This window comes from Pongo pygmaeus, chromosome 7 (genome assembly GCF_028885625.2).
Source record: "Pongo pygmaeus isolate AG05252 chromosome 7, NHGRI_mPonPyg2-v2.0_pri, whole genome shotgun sequence".
Classification (NCBI taxonomy): Eukaryota; Metazoa; Chordata; class Mammalia; order Primates; family Hominidae; genus Pongo; species Pongo pygmaeus.
The window spans coordinates 10602323-10626728 of record NC_072380.2 but is presented as its reverse complement, the minus strand read 5'-3'; the positions used below and the strand labels follow the sequence as shown (position 1 = coordinate 10626728).

General features: G+C 41.8%; 1 protein-coding gene across 6 annotated transcripts in view; it reads left to right on the top strand.

The window, feature by feature from the left end:
* MSRA (methionine sulfoxide reductase A) overlaps positions 1 to 24406 on the top strand; it is a 384503-nt gene that overhangs the window by 147025 nt on the left and 213072 nt on the right. For all 6 annotated transcript variants that reach the window (XM_054499909.2, XM_054499910.2, XM_063668509.1 and 3 more), the window contains exon 2: positions 7459 to 7527. In XM_054499909.2, coding sequence (XP_054355884.2) covers positions 7459 to 7527 — 69 coding nt within the window. The remainder of the gene's footprint in view (positions 1 to 7458; positions 7528 to 24406) is intronic.

Genomic DNA, 24406 nt, shown 5'->3' with positions numbered 1-24406 from the left:
AGGATAAAATCCTGAATGACACCTGATTTGTTTTTGGTGCTGTGATTTTTCACTGTTGTCCAATTGTCCTCTGTTTTTCCATCACATACCTTTTGTTTTGGGGGCAGCCCCCACTTGCATACAGTCCCTGGTCACCATGGGGGAGAGCAGTGAGCTGCCTTCCCCTTCTCCTCCAGCTTTGAGAGTAAATTTCGCCTTCTGGGTACCCACAGCAGCTGGGGACATTTGCCTCATTCCTACCGTGGCCTTCCTGGGGAAATCCCAGCCTTGCTGCTCCTCATCACGGGTTCCAGCTGCCAGTTGTTGCTTGCCTTCCAGGTCAGGGAGGAGCACTGGGACTTCCTGGGACACAGGATGATGAGTGGGGGCAGTGGTCAGCAGGGAGGGGAGAAGCCCCTCCCAGTGACTCACCCAGCACCATGTTAGTCCCCATGTAGCCCCTCCTGACATACAGAACATGCTGCTATTGGGGGCAAAACCCACTCTTGGTTAACTTGCACCTTAAAACACCATATCGCACATTGTAGGAGCTGTGAGGGACAAACACAACAGAACCTCAGTGCCCCTGGGCATGTATGACTAGAGGCGTGACTCCGTCCTCTCTCAGAGCCCCTGCCCAAGATTTGAGTGACAGCCACTTCATCCTTAGCATCTTCGGAGAGGACTTGGGCAGGATCGGGGCCCAGAACGCTCAGTCAGTGTCCTTGAGGGGCCCGTTGCGGAGATGGGAGTGGCTAGTCTGATTCCAGGGCTTGTGGGCCACATAGGAACCTTACTTAGTTCCTGACTGACTTGTACCCTGAACCACCATGACTTTGTGACCTGGAGAAGGAGCCACAAAGAAACAGATAACAAGAGGGACTGTGAGACCATATTTTGTTGGGGTGTTGACAGATTTTTATTACCATATTACTGAGATAAATGCACTTTACTCCAGCCCCACCGTGACCCTCCTCTCTGCTGATCAGTGCAGTAGCAGCTGGATTAGTCAGTAGAAACACTTGATAAGTCAGTCCAGACCCCTCAGGAGCATGCGGTATGGGTTGGGTTGGCATGGGGTTAATAACATGACCCGATGAGCTTGTACTTCTTGGTGACCGGCAGTTCTGAGAGTTTAGTCTGATCCAAGACTCTTCCAGTCCTGAGATGATTTTGTGTCTAGTGGCTAATCAGGACTCCCAAGATGGCAGCTGCTGTTCCTGGAATCTCCAGTTAGGTTGTCCCCTGGTCACCCAGTCCCCACTGCTTCCCCCACCCTCCTTACCCAGAGGATACGAATTTTAGGTATCACCGGTTGAGCACAGGACAGGGAGCTCATTCCTGATTGGTTTATGCATGAATTTGCATTATTGTAGATGTGTTATCAAGCAGTTTTACTGTGCCCTTTTCAAGGAAGAAAGTCATTCAATTTGAAGTGCATGAGACATTCACAAAACAAAATAAAAAGCAATGTCAGTATCATCTTCTTAAGCTTTTGAACATGTCCCCCCGATCCCGTTCAACATCCAGAAGTTGACTTTGACCCAGTCTTGGTCTAATTAACTGCTACTCTGCAAGCACTGGGCTCTCAAGATAAATGAAAATCTGTTTCTTGTTCTCATATCTTCTTGGCGGAGGACACATCACTGCCATCAGCAGAGGTTGTCCTCCCAGAGCATGTGGCTTTGGCGTGTGCCCCTTGGAGCAGAGAAGGGGCTGGGGCATGTGCCCAACCCACCAGATGGGAGGCACCCACTGTGCTATGGCTGGGCAACAGATGTCCCTGTTGGAGACTCTTCTGTCTCCATTTCACATTCTACTGGTAATCAATAGTTAGGGCTCAATCAGTGAATGGCTTTTCTGTTTAATAAATTCGTTTCTGTGGTGAAACATGCTATTGATTTTGAAACAAATTTATAAATGGTGGGTTAGGTTCCCAGGTTAGCCCACCCTTCCCCCAAATCTTACTGAACCTATACGAAGGGTTTAAAGGATCTTTGTTTCTTTGGCCTCCAAATACTTGCCTTAGCAGAGTTTCAATGAGAAAATGTCCTTAGAAACTCCACCTTGGTTTCTAGGAATAGAGCTGTCATTTCTTGGTTGTAAAGAACTTGCTATTCTCTCGTTATGGAGTGGAAAGTTATCCCTAGAGCAATATATAGTGTGGGGGATTTTCAGAGGGTTTTTATCACAGTGTAGAAATAAGAAGGAAAATGACTTCTTCCCCTGTGCCATCTTTGTTTTATCCATTTAAACCAGGAATGGCAAAATGATTTCATCACACATGATGCCTCAAAGCGATGAGACTCTATGGGTACTGTGTTGAGAAAAGATTCTGTGGTCACATTCGGGGATCAAGAAAGTATGCTGTGGTTGATTAGTGATGTCTGCTATGGGCATGGTCGTGGAGGGGAAGTGACTATTGTTTATTTGCCATTCCTGAAACAGACCTGTTGGAAAGTAAAGTTCACACAGGTGATGATACCAGCCTAACTGTCATATAGAGTTTGTTATGTACTGGACACTGTTCTGAGTACTTTTTGTATTTAATTCTCAAAGCACCCCATGAAGTAAGTACAAATGAGGAAATTTACAATGAAGAAATTCTTACAGATGAGGACACAGAGGCATGAAGAGGTTGAGTGACTAAACCAAGATCATATGGGTAGGAAGTGGGAGAGCTGAGAGTCACAGTCAGGCTGTCTTGTCCCGGAGCCCCTGTTCTTAGCCACCAGTTCTGTCCTGTCTCCTGCTTGTGAGTGTTGTGCCTGCAGTCCATAAGACTGATGTAAAACTCAGCTGTATTTCAGAAGAAGGTGCCAAATCATGTTTATGAACCTGTTATCTTTGGGCTTCAGGCTCTGGAATTAAAGACAAGACAAGGCCCCCGGGGACCTCATCAGTGAGGAGGGAATAGCAAGTGAACTTCCTCCACCTTCTCCAATTCATGGAGCATTTCTGGTCTTTCCACCTCAGCCAGCACTGCCAACCTTTCAGATGAGACTAGGTAAATGGGAAAGGGAAGAGGGGTCGAGGTTTAAGGAGTGGAATAGAGGAGTTACCTTGTATCCAGGCCACCTGGCTGGGGGAGCTATTTCTGAGGGCCATTTTCAATGATCATTTTATGTAAGGAGCACACACTTGTACACATAAAGATATGTAACAGTCATGCGCCACATAACAATGTTTTGGCCAACAAGGGATTATATATATGATGGTGGTCCCTTAAGATTATAATGGAACTGAAAAATTTTTATCACCTAGTGACATTGTAACCATCATGACATCATAGCACAACACATTATTCATGTATTTTTGGTGATACTGTTGTAAACAAACCTACTGCACTGCTAGTTGTATAAAAGTTCAGCACATTCGATAATGTATAGTACATAATACTTGATAATCATCATAAACAACTATGTTATTGGCTTATATATTTGCTATACTATACTTTTTGTCCTTATTTTAGAGTGTGCTCCTGCAGTTATAAAAAACTGTAAAATAGCCTGAGGCAGGTACTTCAGGAGGTGTCCAGAAGAAGACGTTGTTACCATAGGAGATGACAGCTCCAAGCGTGTTATTGCCTCTAAAGACCTTCAGTGGGACAAGATGTGGAGGGTGGAAGACAGTGATATTAATGATTCTGATCATGCTTAGGCTTAGGCGAATGTGTGCATTTGTGTCTTAGTTTTCAACAGAAAATTTAAAAAGTAAAAAATGAAAATTTTAAAAATAGGAAGAAGTTTTCAACAGAAAATTTAAAAAGTGAAAAATGAAAATTTTAAAAACAGGAAGAGCTTATAGAATAAAGATAAAAATATTTTCGTGTACTTGTACAATGTGCTTATGTTTTAAACTATGTTATTACAACAGTCAAAAAGTAAAAAATAGTTTAAAAGTTTATAAAGTAAAAAATTACAGTAGCTGAGGTTAATTTAGTATTGAAGAAAGAAAATTTAAAAAAAATTTAGTGTAGCCTAAGTGCGTGATATTTATAAAGTCCGTGGTAGTGTTCAGTAATGGCCTAGGCCTTCACACCCACTCACCACTCATTGACTTACCCAGAGCAGCTTCCAGTCCTGCAAGCTCCATTTGTCATAAATACCCTACACAGGTGTACCTTTTTTTTTAAAAAAAACCTTTTATGCTGTATTTTTACTGTACCTTTTCTGTGCTTATAGATATCTAGATCACAAATACCATTGTATTACAGTTGACTACAGTATTCAGTATAGTCACATGCTGTACAGGTCATAGCCTAGGAGCAAGAGACTATACCACATAGCCATAGCCTAGGTGTGTAGTTAGCTCTACCATCTAGGTTTGTGTAAGTGCACTCTGTGTTGCCCAATGACAAAATGACCTGACAACACGTACATTTCCCTGAATATATCCCTGTTGTTAAGTGATGCATAACTATGTATATATATTTTTAATGTATCAAGTTATCTTTCATAATGGCTAAAGAGAGATTTTTTTTAGTACCATTTACCTCATTCGTTAATTTAACAAATACTCATCAAATGCCCGTTCTGTGTCCATACGCTGAGAGAGGATTATGGAAATGGGGAGTCAGAGAGCTACGACCCCTGCCCTCCCTGAGCTGGCAGTCTACTGATAGATGCAGTCCCTGTCCAAACAGTGGCATAAGTGCAAAGTGCTACTTGGGTGAGTGCTGCAGAGGAAAGGCCCTTGTACCGAGAGACCAGGGTGGCTGTGGTAGACAGATGAGGGATGCTGGTGTTCTGACCACGCAGGTGCTTGCCGGCCATGCCAAAGAGCTTTGACTCTGGCCTGAGAGTCATGGGATGCCATGGAAGGGGAGGGAGGGGTCTTGGAGTTTGTGTCACATGATTAGATTTTTTTCCCTTTGGAAAGATAATTGTGGCTACAGTGGGAAGAATGAATTGGACAAGGGATGTAGAAGAGTTAGGAGGCAGATGTCGAAGTCCAGAAAAAGGGGTCATGACAGTTGGGGCTAGGGAGGCTTGGGTAATGAAAAAAAGAAGTGAGGGGGATGCTACAGGTGTCTGGGAGGGGACCGTCACCAGCTGTGGTGGCAGATTGGATATGGGGAGTGAAGGGAAGAGAAGGGATAAGGGCAGTTACAAAGCAGGAGCATGGCAGGCCCATTCCCAAAGGTGGGGGATGCTGGCAGAGAAGCTGGTTTGGGGTGGGAGGACATCCTGTGTGGTTTTGCGGTGTTCAGAGGAGATGTCAGATAGGGTGCACTTTGGATTGTGAACATGTGGGTTTCAGCTGGGCCATCGACAGACCTCGATGGATTGTCTTGGGAAACCAACTACTGTGGAAAAAATAGAAAAATCTATAATTTTGATTTTTTGAATTCAAACATTTTCACCCTAGACAATAAGAAAAGAATCTAACAATGACAAAGGAAATTAATAAAAATAAATGTCTTGCATAGTCTTTCTATTTTCATTTTTATGTTCTTCTGCCAGTCTTTTCCCATATTCATATTTTAATTAGTTGTCATTATAATCTATGTAGAAGATGTAATAGGATTGTGTTTCCTTACCATTATCCCAAATATTTTCCCACATTTCTGTATCTCTCTCAAGGCTGCATTTAAAACATGTCGGGTAACATTCCATTCATTTGATAAATCATAAATGGTAATTTTCTAAGCAATTTTCGTACTTTTGGTTATTTAGTTGATTTTAAGATTTTGTTAATGCAGGTAATACTTTCATAAATATTATGTATATCGCCTTTTTTTCTCTTGCGTTTTTTTCTTAAGGTAAATTCTTACAAGTGGGATTCATGGGTTTAAAGAGTTTGAATAGATTTCTGACTTGTGGTGTGGGTCAAGGCAAATGTTTTCCAAACCACTGACAGGGCTGTGAGGCAAGAACGAAAGGGCAGATCTTTGATCTCCACACGGAAGCTCAGCATGTTTGTTTGAATTCAGTAACCAGTGATCCTAACCAGATCAGTGAATGCTTGACAGGGTCCTTCCATCACACAGCTGGGACCTTCCATCACACATCTGCTAATTGTGCCAGTTAATGGCTACAGACCTCTATAAGGCCACTGAGCTCACCACCTTGCCCTCAGAGCCCCAGAAGGGAACTGATGGAATCCCTAAGGGCTACAGGCAGGTTCCCATGGGTTTGGATGGGTGCTCAAGATCTTCCATGACCTAGTGTCAGTCTAAGAGATTTACTTGCCATTGCTTCTCAAAATAGCACCTCCACTCCACCAAGACAGATTGTTCTGTGGCCCAGGTAGATGAGATGAGAGGTAGATGGCCCTCACTCAAGTTGCTCCCTCACCCTTGCCTTTGCAAACCTGACTTCTCCTTTGGATTCCAGCAGTGGCAGCGCCTTCAGGCAGCACATCTGACTTCCCACCCAGCTCTCCTGCTACAATTTCCTGCACTCCTGCAGAACCCTCCGTCCACATGGCAGGACTTAGCACATAATTATATGCCTTCTTTAATGTTTGTTTTTGCAGTTGTTATTTCTTGAAGATAACTGTACTCTCCTCGAGGGCAGGAACTGTGTCATCTTTCCCTAGACCCCTCCAAGCCTGGCCTCAGTGCTGAGCCCTTTGCGTGAACCCAGCCAATCCACTGTGACCCATTACATCAAAGCGTCTGTGCCCGTGATGCAGTGTGAAGCGTCTTAGCTATCCTTTTCTTTTGTATTTTCCACATAAGTGCTGCTATTCAAAACCTGCTGAGGATATTATTTAGAAAATGCTCATAGATGGGGAATACTCATCTTCTCTATTGATCACAGTTTGGGGGTTGTAAGATCAAGTTAATGCTGGAAAACAATAACCTGGTCACTTGTTATTTCTAAGTCCTCGATGTCCACTAGGGTGGGAAGGGTGACTGGTTAGGAGGACCTGGGGTGGGGGATAAGGAGCAGTAGGAGGCACTGGAATATCCGTCTGGCTCTTAAGGAGGCTGGTGTCTTTGGCCCGGGTGAACAGTGCTTGTATTGTAGTGAAATGACATGTTCTGCTATTGTGTTTTTTGAAAAATTGGTCCCAATGCTACCTTGCCCTTTTTACTTCGCACTTTAAATACTGAGTGCATCAGTGTTCTGATTGTTAGCAGTCTGCAGGGTGATTCACCCCAGTTCAGCCTGGAAGTTGGAGCTTTGCCTGTTTTTTAGAGATGGCGTGGCAGAAGAGGGACTCTGGCTGGGTGTCAGGAGCCTTCAGGCCCAGCTGGGTCTGTAGCCACCCATTGTCCAGCTCTGCACAAGCTCAGACCTCAGCCTACTCATTTATAAAATGGCATACCTGAACTAGATGATCTCTAGGCCCTTCTGCAACAGAGATTAAAAACAAAATAATTGAAGCTGTCTTCAGAGGGTAAGCTTGGGTGCATTTTTAACTCAAAGGAGAAATAGGCTCATTGACACATTTAATGACATGTGTTAGTATGTGTTAGAACTTTACACTTAAACTTGCATTTCTTTCTTTTTTTTTTTTTTTTTCTAGCCAAACATCATGTCAATGGCAACAGAACAGTCGAACCTTTCCCAGAGGGAACACAGATGGCTGTATTTGGTAAGATATCAACTCTGAAAGAAAACCCAAATTGTGTGCAAAGACTAGTGCCAAATTTCTTAGTTTTAGCAAGTGTCCTCAGGGCTTCAAAATCTGGGCTCTTCTAGATATTTACAAGTTGTTACAGCCAAGAAAACTATTGAGTTCCTAGTAATTTCTGGGGTTGGAAAAGCTTATTCTATAGAATTTAGTGTGCTTTATTTTCTCACTTTGACAACCAAATATCAAACTGAGTATTTGCTATTTCTTATGTCCACACTGTAAATTAACCTGCTAATTTAGGGTTTGAGTTTTTCTTTGCTAGCAGGGATTTTTTTTTCCACGTGGATATATCACGTTGTTAAAGGCTGGGATTTAAGTAGTTTTGACTTGTTATTACACAAAGATTAAGCTAATTGAATGATCTCTTTCTTCTCCATCATGAATTAAGCACGCTCCTTAAGAGAAAACATTAATTAAAAATGTTTTCAGCAAAGTCCAATTCCTGAGTGATATAATGTACAATTATGTGGTTGAGCAGAACTTCTCTGTTAAAATTCCAAACTGTTTAGTGAAGAGGTCCTGTTTAATACGTGTTTCCTTCCCTCCATGCCTCATGTCATCTAAACTTCCTTCAGAATATCTCTGCACCATGGCCCTTTCTTTGCCTGCCTTCTTTTCTCCATTCTTTCCTTCTTTACCTCTCCTTCCTTTGGGGCCCCCCTCCCACCTCCCCTCCCCTTCTCTCTAGCAGTGCTCTGGGGTTCATCCCTGTCTTACCCACTGAAAATGACAATCTCTGTCCTCTGGAATTTCAACTGGACATTCAGCTGCCTCCCTTCGTTCCTTCCCCTCCACGTTTAGACAGGTTCTGTGATGTCCCTCATCCTAAAAATGTGAGGTCCCCTGATTTCATGCCTCCCGTAGCTTCTGTCCTGCTCTGGTCTTGACGGTAATCTCCTTTGAGGGTACAAAACTGCTTTGAAGCCTTGAAGTGCGTTTGAACTGGAAATTAGCCTCAGAACAACTTGGTCTGTAAATGAGCACATTCAAGATAGATTGTTCCCTTATTCCCAGAGATGGAACAAGAATTAGGCATCAGTGAAGATTTGCAGCTGGAGAGTTATAAACAGGGACCCAGTTCCAACCTCAGTATTGGTAAATCATGCTCTGCGTAGGCTATCACCTTTTAAAATATACTGATCAGTGATGAGAAATCATTATGCTCAGAAATTTAAATGGAGAAGTTGATTTTGTAGAAGGCATAATGGCCTCTCTAAACCATGTGCTAAAATGTTTGATTTGCTAACTTTCCTCTCCCAGCATGGTGTCTGTTATCATGGGACAGCAAATGTCACATGTATCAGTGTTCAAAGGGGCCTTTTGATGATTTATTTATTTATTTTCCAGTCTCTCAGATTCGCCAACCCCAGGCATATGAGAAACTAGGTCTTATGTCATATTTTTTGGGAAACAGTAAATGACACTAACCCATTATTAGTGGGTTTCCCTCTGTTGTGATATTGAAATAAAACTTCTTTCTTGAAGGGCAGACTCAGTACCAGATGGGCTGATGACATTTTTTGACTACAGAATTGGAAATAACAGGGAATAAGGCTCTGTGGCAAGCCTTTCTTTTCTATTTTGTTTTTTATTTTATTTTATTTTATTTTGCAGTGGGGGGTTGGAGTGGACAGGTTTGGTTTGTAGCGGCTTACTCAACATCCTTACCCAAGGCCTTCATTGTTTGACTTTCAGCAAGCAACTTCCCCTCTCTAAGCCTCCATTTTTCAATGAGGAGGCTGACGGGTGAGCTCTAAGGCCTCTGCAGCTCTAGGCCCTTGGCCTTTAACTCTTACGTATTCAGGACTGAAGGCTCTTGGAGCAGGAGGCAGCCCCTGGGAGGCCTACTGTGCATGGCCAGCATGTGTGGTTTTAGAAGAGATGAATCATGTGCATAATTTCTACAAGTTAACAACATATAAGAGGCAGAATTATACAGATCATAAAATAGAATATGTTTGACATGTAAGAATTCTTACTTTAGAAGTGCAGTTTAGCTCTTCCAGATGCTTAAATTAAGGCCTTATTTTGGTTAAGTATATGCAAGCATTTCATATTAATGTCTTCAAGATGATTCTCACTTTCTATCACTTGTCCCCCTGGCCTAGGGTGGAGTAGGGGATTTGGGGGGTTTTGAGGGTGGGCTTCTGCCGTTCTGGTTTATCACTGCAATGGAAAGGTCAACTCAGCACAGTGCTTGACTCTTTGGGATACATTGGGCATTTCTTCCTGCCCCAGCCCCTTGCAAAGCTGATGGACTCATATATTCCTCTTCCTAGTGAGGCCATGTGACTTATCCAGAGACACTTGGCCAAGGAGGTGGTTGGTGGAGCTACAGTTTGAGCCCAAGTCTAACTGACCCTGAATCCATGTTCTTGTTATGATGTTCCCTGACTCTCTCTGCACTGGTTCAAGGAACCCTGGGAAAACCTGATAGATTCAGAGACACCTTTCAGCAGGATCCATACACAAAAGCATGATCTGCAGCCAGGCCCATTTAGCAAATCGATTTGTATACTTGCATGCCTTCCCAGAGTGCTCTGAAGGATTCTTGAGAAGTAGCCTTTGCTGGGAGAATACTGGTTGGAGCAGCATCTCCTACTGCTATCATGCTTTTCCATTTGACCATAGTAGCATGTATTATTAATGCACAGGAGGATGTCTTACATTCCCTTGACTGTGAGTTCATCAAAACAGTGATGGCACTTGTAATTGTTCAGACCCATTCTTCAGCCTTGGAGGTCTTCATATTATCACCAATTACGTGTCTTTTTTTTTTTTTTGAGATGGTGTCTCACTCTGTTGCCCAGGCTGGAGTGCACTGGCACGATCTCAGCTCACTGTAACCTCCACTTCCCGAGTTCAAGTGATTCTCCTGCCTCAGCCTCCCAAGTAGCTGGGATTAAAGGCGTGCATCACCATGCTAACCTTTTTTTTTTTTTTTTTGTATTTTTAGTAGAGATGGGGTTTTTCCATGTTGGCCAGGCTGGTCTCGAACTCCTAACCTCAAGAGATCTGCCCACTTTAGCCTCCCCAAATGCCGGGATTACAGACATGAGCCATCACACCCGGCCACAATGTCATTATCTATTGGTTAATCATTTGAATATACCTTACCTTTAGAATGCTACCGAAATAAGAACTTTGAAATTTAATCCACTCTACAAATGACCATTGGACTTCCATGAAGCTTTTAGATTAGAATGTGAAATGTCAGGAAGGACAGATAGAGTGTGGGATAAAGGCATTCCAGTGTGAAAAATGCACGAATGGGTCATATCAAGGGATCAGAGAACAGATAGATGATTCCTTAAAATCTGTCGCTGGCATACAGTCTTCACAGATTTTCTTTTGTAGCCCAACAGTTAGTTTTTCTCCTAGTCTCCTTTTCTCTCTGGTTTTTCTGAGGCTTCCTCAGGTATGAGAACATCTTTTGCCACCCTGCTGGGCCTGTCTTAGAAAGGTTCTCTCTGGCCATCAATATCTTAATGAAAGTGACAGTCTGTTGGCCACGGGCCACTCCATCCACGTGGAGGGCCGGGTTCCAGCCTCTGCAGAAGTGGTTGTTCTCAGCACAGACCAGCTACTCATTGCCTTTAAAATACTCCATAGTCAAGAAGATGGGTAATTTCACAAGAAAATCAAAGCTTACTAATTTAAAAGGCTGGAAAATGGAGGGCAGGGGATTCCAAGCTTAATTTGTGAAGATTTTTGGTACAATTAAAAAATATTTTATACAAAATATTAGCTGGGTATGGTGGCATGCACCTCTAATCCTAGCTACTTGGGAGGCTGAGGCAGGAGAATTACTTGAACCCAGGAGGCGGAGGTTGCAGTGAGCCGAGATCGCGCCACTGCACTCCAGCCTGGGTAACAGAGCGAGACTCTGTCTAAAAAAAAAAAAAAAAAAATTTAAACTTTACTGTCTTTGAACATAAATTTGTCATCCAAACTAGGATACATTTGAGAGTGAAAAGAGTGCTATGAGCAATTATACTGAAATAATGAAATAATGAGGGATAAACCTGGAGGGTTTTAGGCAATTAGGATATAATGTCCCCCTGTAACGAGGTCGTATATTATAACATATTGCACCAAGAATAATAAATACACACCAAGTTAAGTAGAAATGGAAAAATAATGAACTTGGATAGGCAAAGTGAACAAATGAAAAAAATTGCAATGACATACATTGGATTGTATAAAATGTCACATCCACACTAGTAGTTATGCTAACTTTGGAAATTATATTCAATAAATATTGTTGTATTCTTCCTGAATAATTTCAGTTTGAAAGTTAATTCATATTTATAAAACCTAGTTTATGATACTTCAATAAGAGTAAGGGAATTGTTCTGATTTTACAGTTGCAGTTTTAATATTGTACTAATACTTTCCAGGGATGTAGGGTAATGAATTCTCCATCACTTGAGATACTCAGATGGTAGAGTGGTCATCCTTAACCAGTTTGGAAGTGGGGCTATGTAGCCTTTAAGACCTTTTCTTCTCAGTTACTGAGAATTGACTTTGTTTTGGAACATTGAAACATTTAAAAAAACATTCTGCTAACTCAAAATTGTTTGAACCCATCATTATTTAATTTAAAATTTTTGTGGGTACATAGTAGGTATATATATTTATGGGGCATGTGAGATGTTTTGATATAGCCATGCAATATGTAATAATCACATCATGGAAATGGGGTATGTATCCCCTCAAACATTTATCCTTTATGTTACAAACAATCCAATTATTCTCTTAGTTATTTTTAAATATACGATTAAATTATTACTAACTATAGTCACCCTGTTGTACTATCAAATGCTAGGTCTCATTCATTCTTTCTCACTATTACGTTTTGCATCCATTAACCATCCCCACCTTCTCGTGTATCCCTACTACCTACCCTTCCCAGCCTTTGGTGACCATCATTCTACTCTCATCTCCATGGGTTTAATTGTTTTGATTTTTAGATCCCACAAATAAGTGAGAACATGTGATGTTTGTCTTTCTGTGCCGGGCTTATTTCACTTAACATAGTGTTGTTGCAGCACTACGTTGCACTATGCACTATGACAGGGTCTCATTCTGTTTTATAGCTGAGGAGTACTCCATTGTGTACATGTACCACATTTTCTTTTTTTTCTTATTTTTTTTTTCTTTTTTTTTTTGAGACAGAGTCTTGCTCTCACCCAGGCTGGAGTACGGTGGCGTGACCTCAGCTCACTGCAACCTCCGCCTCCCGAGTTCAAGCAATTCTCCTGCCTCAGCCTCCCGAGTAGCTCAGATGACAGGTGTGTGCCACCACGCCTGGCTAATTTTTTGTCTTTTTAGTAGAGACGGGGTTTCACCGTGTTAGCCAGGATGGTCTTGATCTCCTGACCTCGTGATCCGCCCGCCTCGACCTTCCCAGGTACCACATTTTCTTTGCCATGCTTCTGTTGATGGACACTTAGGTTGCTTCCAAATCTTGGCTATTGTGAATAACTGCTGCAGCAAACCTGGGAGTGCAGAGATCTCTTCGATACACTGATTTCCTCTCTTTTGGGTGGATACCCAGCAGTGGGATTGCTGGATCTGAAGGTATGAACCCGAACCATTTAGGAACTCACATCCAGGCTATTTGGTGAAAGGTAAGATTCTGCAGTGAGAAACCTTAATGTTCAGAAATTGATACCAAGCAGCAACAGCAGAAGTAGCTCTGCAAATTCTTTGGGTTGTTGTGAGTTTTTAGGCTCCTAGTAGCCTGATGGCAATGTCTCTCTGACTTCAAACCACTGGAAAACATGTTTTCTGGGTCAGATTCTCTGAAGATTCTTCAAACAAGAGTGGGGAGCAAAAGCCAAGCCGAGGCTTTAGGAAAATGTGCTGTTGGTCGCACGACACATCTCTGTTGACAGCTAAGGTGCCGAGCATTCGTTGGACCTTTTCTTGAACAGCTGTGTGGATGGACTGGTCCTGGAGCAGGGGCCCGCGGCTCATAGCAGCCCAGAGACTTGTCCCTCTCTGGGGTACTCACCTGACAGCTAAGGTGCCGAGCGTTCGTGGGACCTTTTCTTGAACAGCTGTGTGGATGGACTGGTCCTGGAGCAGGGGCCCGCGGCTCATAGCAGCCCAGAGACTTGTCCCTCTCTGGGGTACTCACCTGACAGCTAAGGTGCCGAGCGTTCGTGGGACCTTTTCTTGAACAGCTGTGTGGATGGACTGGTCCTGGAGCAGGGGCCCGCGGCTCATAGCAGCCCAGAGACTTGTTCCTCTCTGGGGTACTCACCTTCGGCCCCTCCAAGGAGAGTGAGATCAATGTAAGATGAACCAATCACAAGAAATTGTTTCCTGCCTGACATGAATGAGAGGTGAGTTTTGAATAAGCCCCGGTTGTTTGTCTGCCAGCCAAGAAAACAGCATTGGAAGCAGCCGGCAATATGTCAGACTTCAAAGGGAAGTGTCTTGGTGTCTGATTGGCACACATCCAGCATGATGTTGGTAAATAACCGAGTCCCAGTGTGGTGTATTTCTCCCTGAATCTTGACTGAAAACTACTGAAGCCCATTCTGTGAACTCTGGAGGGGCAGCCACTCATTCCAGGAAAAAGGCCAGAAAGAATGACATTGAAATGTGTTAATAATTAGCCAAACAATCTAAATTCACAAGATGATCAGAACTGCAGGCTGCTAACTGGTACAAACTTCTTAAATGGTAGAGCACTTGGAGAGATAAAAATAGGCCTTCCTCCCTGGGTAATTTGAAGCACCTTGAGGGGGCAGTGGTCATTGGAGATATAGTTTAAGATGCATTTTATTTTATATATCTTGTGCATGATTTCAACTTTTGTTTTCTTCTTGAGTGTAGAGAAGTCAGATCATATAGAGAAGGAGAAAGAGACCTTTGAAAACCTGTCTTGAAAATCTCTTTTGGTTTGGAAAGCATTGGCTGGGATGGTGCAGCCACGTTGACCTGGGCTGGTCCAGAAAAGAACAAGTTATGGAGTCACAGAGGAGGGTGGGTTCGTATGTTTAGAGTAAGGAAGGTGGACTATAGGTTGGAGGGTGGCACGGAATCCATTGTAGAGGGGAGTAAGTTAGATAATGTTTCATATAATAACACTTCACTTGTATAGAGATCACTTATCCATGAACTTCACCCATTTGGGTTGTAAGAACCAGAAAGTGAAGCCCTTCTCCCACAAAAAGGTTATGGAGGAGTCTGTAAAGAATTCAGAATTCCCAGAGGTCACTGGAGTCCTGTAATCCTTGTTGACTCTAGACAAGTTTCTTCCGCCTTCTTAAGCCCCATCTGTCATCTGTAACTCATCTGTAACATGATGAGAAAACTGTTTGCCTCCTAGGACTATTGTCAGAGTGTCAGGAAATGATGCATCAGGCCCTTGGCATGGGGATGACAGACCAGCCAGACAGGTGCTCCCTGGCAGACCACCTGCTCTCCTCACTCTGGGTGAGCTGTGATCAAGTCCCCGGGAGAGTGATGCCAACATCACTAGGCTCTATGGGATCCATCACCTCTCCTTCATAACACCAGCCGAGTCCCGTAACTCGGGGATTTTGAAGGATAACAGACAGCATTAGTTGAGAACTCAGCTAATATTGGCTGGGTACTGAGAAGCCCATCTTATTAAACTCTCTATCAGGCTCTCTCACCACGTGTCCAAGTGAGACTGGTTGTTTGCTTCTGTGTCAATACAGAGCTCTCAGAAAATATTATATTTCTCTTTTGGCCTCAACTGTAAAGCTGATCAGATGTGGCTAATTTTTTCACTTTTCGCAGTAGTGTACAGCAACCACCCACCTGACTGACCTTTTTTCCTTTAAATTTTGACAACGAGAGAGATTTATTTTACAAATGTGGTGGACATTTCTTAAATTTCTACAGAGAAAATACATTCCACAGGATGTTCAGGAGAAACAATCAAATATTTTCTATTACTTCTCTGTTAATTAACTTTTTTAAGAAGAGAAACATAGATATAGAGAACAACCAAAACTAAAAAAGTTACTGATTATTCAATTTAACCCAACTAGCATTTTTAAGAAAAATATGGAGGAATCAAGGATCAAATTCAGATAATATAAAACCTAATATTCTTTTTCTTGTTCTCATTCTCCCCAGCCATTTATCTTGGGCCTTGTTATAAAATGGATTAAAGGAAAATTAAAATATATGCAAGACACAGCCAACTAACATGCATTAGAATTAGGTAAATATTAGGCCAAAGGAAAAGGAAGTGAAATGAGATACACAAAGAATGCATGTCATAATCTTACATAGTTTATAAAACTTGCTCATAAATTTGGCTCTATGTTTCCTAGCAACAACATGAAGAAAAATCAGTTGGTTGCATGATGGACTTCATTTTTAAAAAATTGTGGTAACATATACATAATATAAAATTTATCATTGTAACCACTTTTTAAGCATATGGTTCAGTGGTGTTAAGTACCTTCACATTGTTGTGCACCCATCACCACCATCTAGCTCCAGGATTATTTTATCTTCCCAAAGGGAAGCTCCATAGCCACTAAACACTGTCTAGTCCTCCTTCCCGCCCCCCCCCCACCGGTAACCCCTATTCTACTTCCTGTCTCTCTAAATTTGACTACTCTAGGGACCTCCTATAGATAGAATCATACAGTATTTACCCTTTTGTGATTGGCTTATTCTACTTAGCATAATGTCTTCAAAGTTCATCCATGTTGTACTGTGTATGAAAATTTCCTTCTTATCCCATTGTATCTATAGACCACATTTGGTTTATCCATTCACCTGTCAATCAGTACTTGAGTTGCTTCCACCTTTTGGCTGTTGTGGATAAGGCTGCGATGAACCTGAGTGTACAAATCTCTCTTCAAGTCCCTGCTTTCCATTCTTTTGGGTGTATACCCAGAGATGGAATTGCTGGAGCATATGGTAATTCCATGTTTAATTTTTTGAGGAGCTGCCATATCATCTGCCACAACGGCTATACTTTTATGTTCCCACCAGCGAACCACAAGAGTTCCAATTTCTCTGCATCCTTGCCAACCCTTGTTATTTATTTATTTTTAAAAATTATAGCCATCCTAATGGGTGTGAAATGGCGATGGATTTCAGTTTTACTTACTTATTCTAAAAATATACAGGCTTGGAAGAATCACACATATTTTGGATTCTGGAACCAGAAAGAAATTTCTTTCAAAGGTACTTAGGAGGACACTATGTACTGCAAGGCATTCAGGTAGCACTGCTGATGGCACCCTAGGAGTGAGCGGCGCGCAAGTCTTGTGGCTGTTTGTCACACTGCTCTTCTCTTTGGGCTCGTGACCCTCTCCCCACAAGGGACTATTTGGCCCTTGCATCTCTGCAGGTGCTAACGTGCTTGTCTGGTGGTTCTGGTTTAATGCAGAAGTTAATTGCGTTGTATCTGAAACAAGCAATGGACCAGCTATCTTTTAGGAGATTTTCTGTCAATATCATTTCTCTCAGTTGAGTTTTAAAAGGTATTTGCTTTTACTTTGCAATTGTGAAAGATTTCAAACAAAAATAGAGAGCTTAGTATAATGAAGCCTTGCTCGCTCAGCTTCCACAGGTCTCAGTTATGGCTAAATGTGCCTTGTCTACATCCCCACTCCCTCCCCCTCTTTTATCCTAGCATATTTAAAGCAGATCTCAGTTACCCTATCAACTCATCCTTGAATATTTTGGTATATATCTCTAAAAGATAAGATGGATTTTTTATACGTAAAATAATACTTTTTAAATATCATCAAATCTCCAGTGAGTCCATTTCCCCTGTTGCCTCATAAATATTTTTTAAAACTGTTTATCTGAATCATGAGCCAGATCGCGTATACATTGCAATTGGTTGATATAAATGGTTTCTTTTCATCTATAAGTTCACCCTTCTTTCTCTCTTTCCCTTGCTATTTACTGAAGAAATTAAATAATTCAGCCTGTCCTGTTTCCTTCAGTCTTGACCGAATGATCATGTTTATTTGTCCTCTTGTATTTTCTACATACTGAGAGTTAGAGGGCTGATCAGCATCTGTAAGTGGTGGTGTGTTTCATTCAGGAGGCATTTAATACGCAGTTCCTTTTCTATTTTTTGTTTGTTTGTTTATTTATTTGTTTGTTTGTTTGTTTTGAGAAAGAGTCTCACTCTGTTGCCCAGGCTGGAGTGTAGTGGTGCGATCTTGGCTCACTGCAACCTCTGCCTCCCAGGTTCAAGCGATTCTTTTCCTCAGCCTCCTGAGTAGCTGGGATTACAGGCATGCACCACCACACCCAGCCAATTTTTGTATTTTTAGTAGGGATGGAGTTTCACCATGTTGCCAGGCTGGTGTCTAACTCCTGACTTCAGGCAGTCCATCTGTCTCAGCCTCCCAAAGTGCTGGGATTACAGGTGTGAGCCACTGCGCCCAGCCCTGGTACCTTTTCTTTTGGTGAAGTTAGCAGCCCCTTACTGATCATTGCCTCAGTCCATTATTTTCTTAGAAACTGCAAGATATTCTAATTCTAGCATTTTTTAAATTTGTGAGCTGAAATATTTCTATAAATAGAGACTTCTCTTTATCAACTGTTTGGTTACTGTGAGATCGAGTTTGCTGAAGAAAGCAGGATAAGTGGTGATTTTCCGTATCTACCATTTTGCTCCACGTATCTGAGCATGGCTCTAAATGTATATTCCCGAGTCTAAGTGTATATATGGGTAGTTGTTTAAGTCAAAAGCTATTTAACAAGGGATAGAAACCGCCTTAATTTGACAGAATGACCATTTTCACTTGGGCATTTAACCAGATTATTGAAATTTGTAACCAATTGGGTAAATACTTGAAAATAGAGCCACAGTACAGATTGCTGCAACAGATTTGAGTAAAGGAAGAAGCAGGCACCCTGTCAGGTGGCAGAAGGCAGGTTCTCAGGCAAAGCTCTCTCCACGGAGCAGCGATCTTCTCTTTCGTTCTTTCCCCAGATCTTGTGACCAGGGGATGCGCTGCAGTGCAGGTTTTAGTCCTGACCCTCAGTAGCTCAGGTTTAAAAAAGCAACTCCAGAGAGGGCCTGAGGGTTGAAGGAGGTCTTGCTTCTAGATGTGGAATGCCTTCAAACTGTTAAAATGATAGAAATGGAGGAGCAGTCAAGAAATTACAAAGCCTGCTCAGGGATGCCGCCCACAGAGAAGATTAACAGCTGGGCCGTTTCACCTGGAGTGCTTTTTCACGCCTCTGCTTAATATCGTGAATGAGTTTCAGGGTAGCAGAAGACACTCCCCAGAGTAGATTTTCCATACTTCCAGTTCTCACAGAAGGTGTAGGTAAAACTGTTTGTGGTTATCACTGCCAAATTTTGGGGGATTCAAGAAGGGGAGATATTTACTGACCCACTTCTTTTTTAATCTCATACATATCTCATGTATGTGTTTTTGTAAGTGGTCTCAAATTCTTTTTTGGAACAATGTTGTGTATGAATAAGGTAAATAAAAATAAAATAATTCCCATGAATGAAATTTGGCTGGGTGCAGTGGCTCACACCTGTAATCCCAGCACTTTGGGAGGCCGAGGCGGGTGGATCACGAGGTCAGGAGATCGAGACCATCCTGGCTAACACGGTGAAACCCCGTCTCTACCAAAAATACAAAAAATTTGCCAGGTCTGGTGGTGGGCACCTGTAGTCCCAGCTACTTGGGAGGCTGAGGCAGGAGAATGGCGTGAACCGAGATCGCACCACTGCACTCCAGCCTGTGCGACAGAGCGAGACTCTTTCTCAAAAAAAAAAAAAAAAAAAAAAAATTGTTAGGTCCAGTATAATGTACACCTTTTTTTTTGTTTTGTTTTGTTTTTTTCCCCGGTAGGCAATCAAAATCAAACAGTGCCAGTTCTATTTTTCCAGGAATAACTGGGAATGTTACCACTGAAAGCCTAAGAAGTGGGATTCAGTTGAAGCAACATGGTTGAACCATGTGGAGAAACAGACGTTTAGCTTGGCATACCTTAGGCCCAAATAGTGTGAACAATGATGTAAGAACCTGTGAACTTTCCCTAAATTCTTACGTACAGAGTCTTAAAAGCCCATGATCATTGTATTATTACATGTCCATAACCACTAGGTGTTATTAGGAAAAACACTTTTCATCTTCCTGGGTCATCAGTGTCCCAGACTTAGACAAAGAATTATAGTTGACCAAGACCAAGTTTCCTTGCCGAGCCCACTGACCTTGGGAGCAACAGTGGTGCCTGCAGATAGATGTCTTTCTGATGGAGGTCCCACCCTATATCCTTCCAGATTGCAGCTGGGATTCCAACATTCATGGTAATATGGAAATAATCAGTGATACATCATGGTAGACATTACCATGAACAAACTCAAAACAATCTTTCAAAAATACGCTTAGCATAAGCTGAGTGAACACATAGTCAGATGTGGCCTTCCAGAACCAAGCCTACTCAGGGTGAATCAGCACTGTGTTTTTGTAGGAAAAGAAATTTTATTTTATTTTTTTGCCATATGTCTGTTCTCTCCTAAAAATCCCTATACAGTCCTTTGAATCTCAATCAGCTTTTTATGTGATGACCCTTTTCCGGTTTCCATAATTCTGCCACTTGTCACGATGGAGCTGTTTCTAGTGGGAGCCCGTGTCCATCTTGCTTCCAGCACCCTCATATGGATTCTGTGCTTGGTGACATTCTTATTACCCTTTCTTTCACCAGCATTCTGTTTCCTCAGCATATGACCTTTGTCAGGGTGGCAGTGGCACTCACATTGGGAAGCGTGGAAGAGTTTTGATTCATCTCACAAGGACATTAAGGGAGGAGGACTGGGGAGGGTTGTCTGGGGAATTTCAGGAATGTGATGACACTAGGAGCAGGAAGTGACAGCTGCCTGAGGACAGATAAGCCCAGGAACCTTTTCCCATTCCTTGCTTTTGGCTGAATAACTTGTGTCTGGCGGGTGTGTCTTTGGCCAGGCCTCAGGTTGACAGCTCTGCAGTACAGGTATGCAGTGGGGTGGCCACATGATGGGGAAAGCACAGTGGCACGGAGTCTGTGTGGGGCTCTGCTTTCCCATGTGCAGAAAATGAGAGCTGCCTTCCTGAGCAAATAGCCAGTGCATGCTTTAATCCTGCTGCCAAGACATAGGTCTGCAGTGATGCATAAGAAATGACCAGGCATCTGCACCAACTGCATGACAAACAGCTTTTTCAATTGCTGTGAAGGTTTTGGTAACTCTGTTGGTTTTTGTCCCCATTTTTTCTCCCATGTAAGACATTTTTAATCTACCTTGCAATGAAGAGGCTGTTAAACACTTCTGCCAGCACCACCCAGCTTTTCCATGTCTATATTAAGCTACATATTAGAAGAATATGTATATATGTGTGTGTATATATATTTGTTCTTTACACTTAACTCTGAGATGAGAAAACTGAGGCTCAGAGACATTGAGTTCCCCAGGGTCAGGCTACTAGTTAATGGCAGAACTAGTTAATGGTCTGGCACTGAGATTATTTATTCACATATTCATCAGATGGTTTATTTATTGCAAGAGGAGACAAACAAAAATATCTCTCAAGGAACTTACACTCCAGTAGGGTGGGACAGAAAATTAGATAAATATGTAAAGCATATGGCATGTCAGATTATAAGTGCTGTTGATTAAAATAAAGCAGGGGAAGAGAATAGGAAATGCTAGGCTAGGTTGAGGGGTTGTAATTTAAAATAACGTAGTCAGGGAAGTCATGAAGGAAAAATACCTGAGAGAGGTGAGAGAGGTTGTTTTGCAGAGATTTATGGAAAAAGTGTCCCCGGCAGAAGGAATCCAAGTACAAAGGCCCTGAGGCAGGAGTGGCTGAGGCCTGTGTGGCTGGCGTGTAATCAGCAAGGGAGGAGGAGGAGCAGCTGAGGTCAGAGACTATGAGATCATGAAGGGCAATTCACGGGTAATTCGTGGGTAATTGTGGGGACTTCAACATTTATTTTGCACGCTATAGGAAGTCTAAGGATTTAAGGCAGAGGTGTGACATGACTTTTTTTTTTTTTTTTAAGTCACTTTGACTGCTCTGTTGAAGACGGCATGTTTAGGTTGGTGAGAGATGCAGCAGGAATACCACTTGGGAAGCTATTGCCTCCTAGTTCAATATTTTTGGCTTGAACGTAACTACTTTTAATAATAATACAAAAAAAGCTTTAGGCCTTTATAGACCTTTCTCAAATGCCATATTTTCATAGTTGTGTAAGATTTTCTATCCCTTTGTTTTAAGAATTTAAATAGCCCTTTTAAATGACACATTAGCTTGGCTATTATCAAAAATTCAAACGATGGCAAGTGTTGGTGAGGACTCTCACTGTTGGTGGGATTGTAAATTGGTACAGCCATTATGGAAAACAGTGTGGAGGTTTGTCAAAAAATTTACAACATTACTATTATATCATTCAACAATTCTACTTCTTCATATCTAAAGTCAATGAAATCACTATCTGAAAGAGATATTCATACTCTCACGTTCATTGAGGCACTATTCACAACATACAAGATACAGTGTCCATCAGTGGATGCATGGATTAAAACCTGTGGTATTCTTAATGGAATACCATTCAGTCTTAAGAAAGAAGGAAATCCTGTCGTTTGCAACAATATTGACTAACCTGGAGAACATTATGCTAAATGAAATAAGCCAGGCATAGAAAAACAAATAGTGCACGATCTCACTTATATGTGGAATTTTTTAAAAAGTCAAACTCATCAAAGCAGAGTATAGAAGGATGGTTACCAGGGGCTGGAGAGATGTTGGTCGAAGGGTGCAAAGTTTCAATTATACTTGAAGAATAGGTTCTGGAGATCTTGGTGACCATAGTTAATAATAATGTATTGCACACTTGAAAATTGCTAAGAGAGTAGATTTTAAATGTTCTCACTGCAAAACAGTGATAAGTGTGTAAGGTGATAGATATGTTACTTAGCATAATTTACTTATTCCACAGTGTGTACATATATCAAGACATCACGTTTTACACTATAAAATTAGTGTAAAACGTGATGTCTTGATATATGTACACACTCACCAAAACATTGTCAATGGACATCGCAAGTTTGAAAATGCTTTGTCATTTCTTTAAGGCTATAATGGCTGTTGGTCTCATTCCACTCACAGGGAGTGAGGGGACTGGGTGGGATGGTAGTGGTGGGAAGGGTGGGGAGAGACAGTCTATCTTTGGTGCTAAACCAAGTATCTGTAACTGAAACGTGTAATGGACTCTAAACTAAAATTTAAGTAGTAGCAAAAAAAAAAATTGTATTTGTCAATTAAAAAGTAAATTTATAAAAAGTGACACTAGCAAAGCACAGATACAAGTCCTTCCTAGAGAGTATTTAGGTATTACTATTGCTTTACTTGTAGGTCAATATTACTTGCATTTTTAGATAGAATGGTTTGAATTAAACCACTCAGAATCATGTTGAAAATGTGCATTGGATCTCATACAAAATGGGTCATTTCATGAGAGTTGAAGTTGAGAACCACTTCAGATTGTATTTCTGGTACACTTGGAATGGAGCACAGGTCAAAGGAACATTGTAATGTGATTTAGAATATGAAATCAGTGCTTGAAATAAGACTAAAATGTATCGATGAAGTACATCAGCATTTGCATCTATCTTTTAACTCTTTTACCTCCACAGACCACTGGAATAGAATGTCAGATATTGGTTATCAGCCAAATTTGGGTTTCAGTCAGTGAATTTGAAGACAGGTCAATAGAAATTATCCAAACTGTAGCACATAGAGAAAAACTATTTTTATGGAATGAACAGATCCTCAGTGATTGTGAGAGAATGGCAGGTGGTGTAATGTATGTACAATTGGAGTATCAGCAGAGCCCAGACAGATACTGGGACAGAAAATGTATTTGAGGAAATAATGACCATAAATTTGATGAAAAATTGTAGGGGTGTAGTTAAGATGAATGCCAAATCTAGAGGGTTAAAGGTAGGGGTCAAATCAAGACCGTGGTACAAAAGATTTTGGGTGGGGAGAAAGATGAATATAAAATGTGAAGACCCATCTTGCTCAAAGACCACCCCTGTTTCATTTCCCCACTCCCAATTCCTTTTAGAACAAATGAGTTTTGGTGACATTGTGTTGAGATGGAACACTCACAGGCTTAGATTCACACCGGGGTTCAAATCCCAGCTCTACCTCTCACTAGTTCTAGGTCCATGGCAAATCACTACAGTTTGCATCCTAGGATTATCATTTGTTCAATGGAGATAATGATATCTCTTTGGCAAGGCAGGTCTAAATGGTATAGAATATGTACGTTTTATAGGGTGGTGATGGGCACATCATAGCTAGGCCCTCAACAGATAGTAGCTTCCTTCTCCCACCAAACCAATTCTTCTTGTGGTTATCTGGTGTCACCGTTCACCCACTTAGCTATAAACCAGATTAAGAAAATTACACTTTTTACAAAGGGCGTCAAGGACTATGGAAATGATAGGATCATCTTTGCATTTTAGAATGATTGCTCCAGCCTGAGTGTGAAGAATGGCATGAGGGTGTGAGACAAGATTTGAAGAAACCAGATTGGAGTCTCTTGCTACAGCCCACACACCTCTTCATACCCTTCCCAAACAAACAACTGTATTCTCCTTTTTCACAAAAGAGCTTGATTTTCCTATTTAAACCACAGCCCCAACTATTACTGGAAAAAAAAAACCAAACACCAAATAAAAATTATCTGGGTCCCCTTTTCTCAAGAGCAGAGAGGGCACACTCTTTAATGGGGTTAGAGATGGGGGCTGGACCAGGTGGTAGTCTTGTGTATGGAGTCCAGTGGACAGAGCTGAGAGTCCCTC